Source organism: Zingiber officinale, chromosome 9A (genome assembly GCF_018446385.1).
Source record: "Zingiber officinale cultivar Zhangliang chromosome 9A, Zo_v1.1, whole genome shotgun sequence".
NCBI lineage: Eukaryota > Viridiplantae > Streptophyta > Magnoliopsida > Zingiberales > Zingiberaceae > Zingiber > Zingiber officinale.
In genome coordinates this window covers 127,247,074-127,253,262 of record NC_056002.1, presented here as the reverse complement: position 1 = coordinate 127,253,262, position 6,189 = coordinate 127,247,074, and the positions used below count along the sequence as shown (strand labels likewise).

Genomic DNA, 6,189 nt, shown 5'->3' with positions numbered 1-6,189 from the left:
AAAAAACAACTTGCTTGTCCACAACTCTCAAGCCATAAAGGAGTAACGATTGCCTTTCACATTACTAATGCTTCCAGCATGTTCTGTAACTTATCTGTAACAAAGTGTGTAGCATCAGAAATTGGAGATACCAATTGAAGTTCAAAGGTGATACAAATGAAGCAATTAAACTAGAAAAAGAGTCAAAGCCAGCATTGCAAATAAATTAAAAATAACATGAGTGGCAACGTCACCTACTTGCAGGTGACCAATGATAGCTTCATGAACAGGCGGCGCTGCCTTCATGAGTGGTGACGCTGCCTGCCTTGCGGACAATGATAGCTTCGTGAGAAGTTACATCGCTGCTTGCAGGGGAGGCAACACTACTTGGCGAGGCAACAATCACTTCGGAGGCTTTGATAGAATTTTTTTTTTCTTATGGAATAGGAAAAAATAGGCTTGGGTTTACCTTTGATTGAGCTTCCTTGGTTGCTACTGAGAGGAAAGGAGACGAGGACTTAGCTTTGGATTACGGAAAGGGAAGGAGACGAGAGAGGGTTGCGTCGTTACTGAGAGGAGAAGGAAGTGCACTGTTAAGAGAAGGAAGGAAGGCATAGTTTTGACTTGTAGAGAGGGAAGGAGTCACATGTACTACTATGGAGAGGACATGTCGATGCGTCGTCGTGCATCGCTCGTGTGTTGTGGAGAGGAGAAGGAGACACACGGATAGCTAGGGTAAAAAAATAAAAAACATAAGTAACACATAATAAAAACACAAACTAGTTGTTACATAATTTTTTAATATAATATAATATAATATTAACAAAAATTTTATCTAGTGGGAAATTTGGTGGAAATTTGGCGTCTAAAAATAATACTCAATTATAAGGGGAATTATTTTGTATTCACATAATGACAGGATTTGTTATCTATAGTTATGAAATTAAGAATTCATCACTAATCATTTAACTTTTTAACCATGCTTATTTTTACCCTCATAAAAACTTCAACAATTATGATTTTAATGATCATTTTTCATACCCTTATTAAGTTTTCGTCATTATAAATTAATTTTCTTATAGTGGTGCCATCAACCTTTCTTTTCTTGTGTCGTCTCTTTGAATTGGTAATTAGTATCAAGCGGAGAGGCAACTTGTGACTTGCGAAGTCATTTTGAAAATATCTCGGCATGAATACTAATAGAGGCAAGTCTTGTTAGGCTTGTTAGGTGATTTTATTTTTATCTAAACTTCATCTAAAAGGTATAATTTCTAAACAATATTTTTTATCTATGTTTATGTGTTGCACATGTATGGTTGTGTATTATAGGATGCATAAAATTTTTTAAGAAAGTCATTTTGCTTCCGCTGCGTGTTTTATCAAAAACATATGTTTTATATCCCAAAATCCCCAACAATAAATCTCAAGCCTAGATTTCACTAAACCAAGATGACTCATTTATGAGCACGAATGTGTGCTTCAATGTCAAATTGGTTACGGTAAAATTTGTCCAAGTGAGCCATCCAATATTTTTCCATATGAATCCTCCTTTTGCTACCTACTTAAGTCTATAACTGATGCATTAATGTGTTGATTTCAGACGATTAATGATGAATCCGTAACCGCCTAATGAAACGGTCAACCATTAATGGTTGATGGTTAACGTTTCAAGTTGAGTGGGTAAAGGCAATAATTTTTTCAGTCATTTAATACTATCAAGGTTGGTGTTCCAATATACAAAGGTCGTGACCTTAAGCAGAAAAAGAAAAGAGCAAACGCATAAGCAAAAGAGATGCAAAATCCTGCCACCTTCGTTCTTTCCTTTTGTTGTTCACTCCACTCGACAAGTCTTCCTATGATAGCGTTCGGGTATTAGCTCGGTTCGTCATGATTAACTAATGTTTGATTGTGTATGTAGTTGTGTCATTATATCCTTGAAAACAAACGTCTTGAAACATTGTCGAACGGAACGAATCTATTTTAAGGAAATTATGTCAAACATAGGTATAATGTTTCTCTTTCCCACTAGGTCTCAACCTTTGACTCGACAACTCGGTCAACTCGACAAGTTGATTGGTCCGACTTCATAGCTTAGGCGACTCAATAGCTTAGTTGACTCAACAGCTCTGACTAGCTCGACAGTCTTAAGTCAACTCGATCATATAAGGCAACTCAGTCTTCTAAGCAATTCAATCATCCCAAATAGTTTATCCTTCCTTGCTTAATAATCGAAAATTATCAATTTAAGTCATTCTAATAGATAAGTCTAATTTAATTTTTATACCATTTAATTGAGTAAATTTTTTATATCTCCTATATTGTTGTGATGTGATTGTAAATTAAGCGGATGCCATGATGTTGTTAGGTCTTTGTCGTTAGTATTATATATGATGTGATGTTTTATTATTGTTGGTTAATTGTTAAAAATGCATTCAGAAAACATTTTTATTTTTAACACATTTTTAGTTCGTTTTTTTAATCTGCAAAGCAACAACCATATAAAGCAAATGTCAATTCTCAACAATAATTATGAAACACTTATGATGATTGTGAGGACTTTTCTGTTGTATAATCTATTTGCGATGATACTTAAACAGCAACCATGACGTTAGCTTCATGGGATGGCAATGCCATTTGTAATAGTTATTTTCATCATCGACAACCACTGCACTTTGATTCACGACAGACTTACGATAACAACAAATCAGGTTGGGTCCCGGGATTCAATGGCCTTTCCGACTGAAAAATACCAGGAAAGTTTCACAAGGAGAATGGGGCAGCAAAAGACTTACTTTGTTTTTTTGATATTTTTTATTTCTTATAGCATTGCCTTCATATCTTCTTTATTTGGCCAACACATTCAGGAATTTATGGCTTTTAATTAGTAAATCAAACGCATGAATAACTTTCGGAGCTTATGCACACCAAGCACTGCATTGCACATTAAAGTCATATTGACACAGACAAATCCATTGAATCCTCTACTGTCACCTCGCCTTCTCAATGCTGGTGAGTCATCAACGGCCTCTCCTGTCACTGCAGCTGCCTCACTCACTCGTCGTCCCAATCCAAAACAATGGTCACCGAGGGAATCGAGATATGCCTGTTCACCCAGAGCTCCCTCAGAAAGCTTGCTTCGAACAGAGATCTTCCTGCAGTCCCCTCACTGTTCCTCACCAAGAACCCTCCCTCACTGACCTCGATGACATTAAATAGTTCCCTCCTCTTACACATGCACATCATGAACCACGACAAGCAAATCTTTATTAGGGATCTGTGCATTCAACATCATGACTTCGCATCCCTGCTGTTCATCAAAGTTTCTCAAAATAGAGCCACAAAGTGGAATGGCACACGAGGAGTTGCTCTATTGCTAGTCAAAGATTTGTCTGACATACTGTAGGAACATTCAGAACAAGCACACAGAAAAAAAATGAAAAAAAAAATATTTGCTAGCTCTTGATCATGATGATGCCTTTCAATTGTCTGCTAATTTTATTGACTGAAAATATAAATCATTGAGAACTACTTGACTCAGGAGCTCTTGTCCTTGTTCAGCCACTTGCAAGAGGAGATCAGTGCAATCGTCCTGATGGCACAGTGAGGAAATAAAACAACAATGTCAGTTTATGTGTAGCCAGCCATGTAATTTGGAATTTTCCCGAGATGTGTCGTGTGCGAGTGATTGAGGAAGAAGTGAAAGAACCACCTGAAGAAAGGGGGGCATGGGCCCTTGACCTTGCATCAGCAAAAGCTGCCCGGAGTTGTCCATCGCAGGGTCTTCATCGGGAGCTGCTAGGTGAATTGGCACAGATCGGCCAGGCCTCGAGGTTTGCGGCACGTTCCAAGTTCTCTGACATCAAAGGTTCCACATCCATCAAAATCACTTCAAGAAAATCCATAATGGCTATTGCTAAAAACCTGGTGCTGATCCACAGTGCCAGTGAGCTCCTCGCCCAAGTGATGGAATCTGGGGCTCGCCAATGCAAGCTTCATGGTGAGAAACTGTGCGAATGGAAGTGTATGTTAAATTCTAGTTAGAGCATATCGTCAAACTGCATGCATGCAACATGCATGCAGGATATTAATTTGATCACCTCGACTTGGTGTTGCATGGTCTGCACATAGTTTATTATCTCATCCAGCATCAGAGCCTTTCCTGTAACCTTGTGATCATGAAAAGAAACGAAGCAACAACTGTCTTTCAATCCCCAAAAAGGGAAGGGGGAAAAAAAACAAGAAATGGCAGGTAAAACAATTACCTTGTCACAACCAGGTACGAGGCCTTGCAGAAGCTTCATCCTCTGACTAATCTTCTCCCTTCTGACCTGATCATAATCATTCAAGAATACAAATCATGAGAATCTGCGAATTTGCTGAAACAAATAATAATTCAACACCATGCAGGTTTCGAAGACTACTCTTTCTGCAAGGCTGTGGCTATCAGTTGCCTCGCCTCTCCTGGCTCTCACATGGATGTACCCACTCGATGCCTCACTCTTCTTCTCAGCTTTTCCAACCGTGTCTATCTTTGGGTCCTAACGACGGATAGAACTATGAATCCATAATGGCTTGGCAATAAAGTGGTTTTCAGTGACTTACCTGTGTTTCATTGTCTTGCTCAAAGCTCAAGCAGGCGGCATCTCTGCTCTTTCTCTTCTTTTTCTGAGAAGCCATTGCAGTGCCAACTGTGTTTGTAGTATCACTCTCTCTCGAGCTCTTTGGAAGTGGAGCTTGTTGATGTTGATATGGAAAGCCTGACATCCTTTTTTTTTTTTCTTTCTTTCAAGAAATCTCATGCAATGGTTTTATCGGTGACATCGTGGGCATGGCTATAAATAGACATTGAAGGCAGTGTGAGACACAATGGACAAATTTGCTTACTTTGTAATTGGTGCCATGATCATCATCATCTCTCTCCTTCCTCAAAATGTGTGCTGCATCCTCTTGCTTTGTACTTTGCTGTTTGATGGCAATGGCAGCGTCGATGACAGGTGAGCGAAGATGGGATAGGGGAAGAGAGACTGTGTGCATTATCATAGTGTTGAGGGGTAGCCCTTGATTTATGATCTTTTTTGTTCATTGGCCTGTGGACCTTCCCTACCCTCCATGTCTCAGGAGTAGCCCTTTGACTCTTGATTTTGGAAGGGATAGGTGTTGGCCACACTAATTTTGGCATATATATATCCATATTCCCTTAAAAGTATTCATCTTTTAAGAATTATTAAAAAATATCATTCATAATTTAAAATTCAAAATACATCTCCAAACTCTATCTTGTAAAAATATCTTTTAAGAATTATTAAAAATATCATTCATAATTTAACATTAAAAATACATGTGATTTAATTATCTTTTTTTATCTCGCTATAGAACCAACGATGAAAAACAATAGATGAATAAAATCATCTTTTATAATAATATATTTTCATAGAGTAATTTTAGTTAAAATTATTCTAAAATGGTATAATTTTAATTAAATTTTTTGTTAGTATTATTTCAAACTAGAAAATATAGTAAATTTAAGACATATATTTATATTTTATAATAATTAATCGTATTGTATATGATCGGATTATAAGATGTGATAATGCATTGGTTTTTTTTAACATCATATATATTTGAATACTATATATTGATTTTGTGATCGAATATTTGGAATAGTTTTTAGCCCATGAGGATGGCTTATTGATATAATGAACGCTGAATATATCATTAGTTTTTAACGATTTTGATTTGTTGATATGTAGATGTTTCGATGATACATTAAATGTTGATGTAACTGTTGATATCGTTGTTGATGTTTATATCATTGCTTATCTGTTATCGTTATTGATATAATTGTTTATATGATATCGTCGTTGATATCATTGATATGTGTAAACATGATTGAAAACTCAATTAGAAAAGGTGATGTTAAAATTTTATTGAAAATTAGTGATAAAAATTATTTCCATTACTAATTTGTCACTAATTAATTAGTGAAGTAAATGTCCCGTCTCTAAATTAACAACGAAAAGATTTGTCCATTAGTGACGGAATATTTTTTCGGTCACTAATGTTAGTAATAAAAAAAATTTCATCGTTAAATTTAGTGAAAGAAATTGAATTCAATCACTAATTAGCAATAGAATTCAGTTTCCATTGTTAATCAACGTTGATGACTAAACTTTTTAGTGAACGAATATTTTGATCATTAATCAATCTTTA

The 6,189-nt window shown here is 36.3% G+C and overlaps 1 protein-coding gene across 1 annotated transcript; it reads right to left on the bottom strand.

Annotated features, from left to right (window-relative positions):
* Window positions 1–2,956: 2,956 nt before the first annotated feature.
* LOC122021136 (transcription factor bHLH77-like) lies at window positions 2,957–5,008 on the bottom strand. The gene is made up of 7 exons (XM_042579223.1): window positions 4,582–5,008; window positions 4,401–4,517; window positions 4,242–4,307; window positions 4,077–4,145; window positions 3,901–3,984; window positions 3,689–3,832; window positions 2,957–3,568 (listed from the first exon to the last, which is right to left on the bottom strand). The coding sequence occupies exons 1-7, from the start codon at window positions 4,741–4,743 to the stop codon at window positions 3,458–3,460; spliced, it is 753 nt and encodes a 250-aa protein (XP_042435157.1). The 5' UTR covers window positions 4,744–5,008; the 3' UTR covers window positions 2,957–3,457.
* Window positions 5,009–6,189: the final 1,181 nt, after the last annotated feature.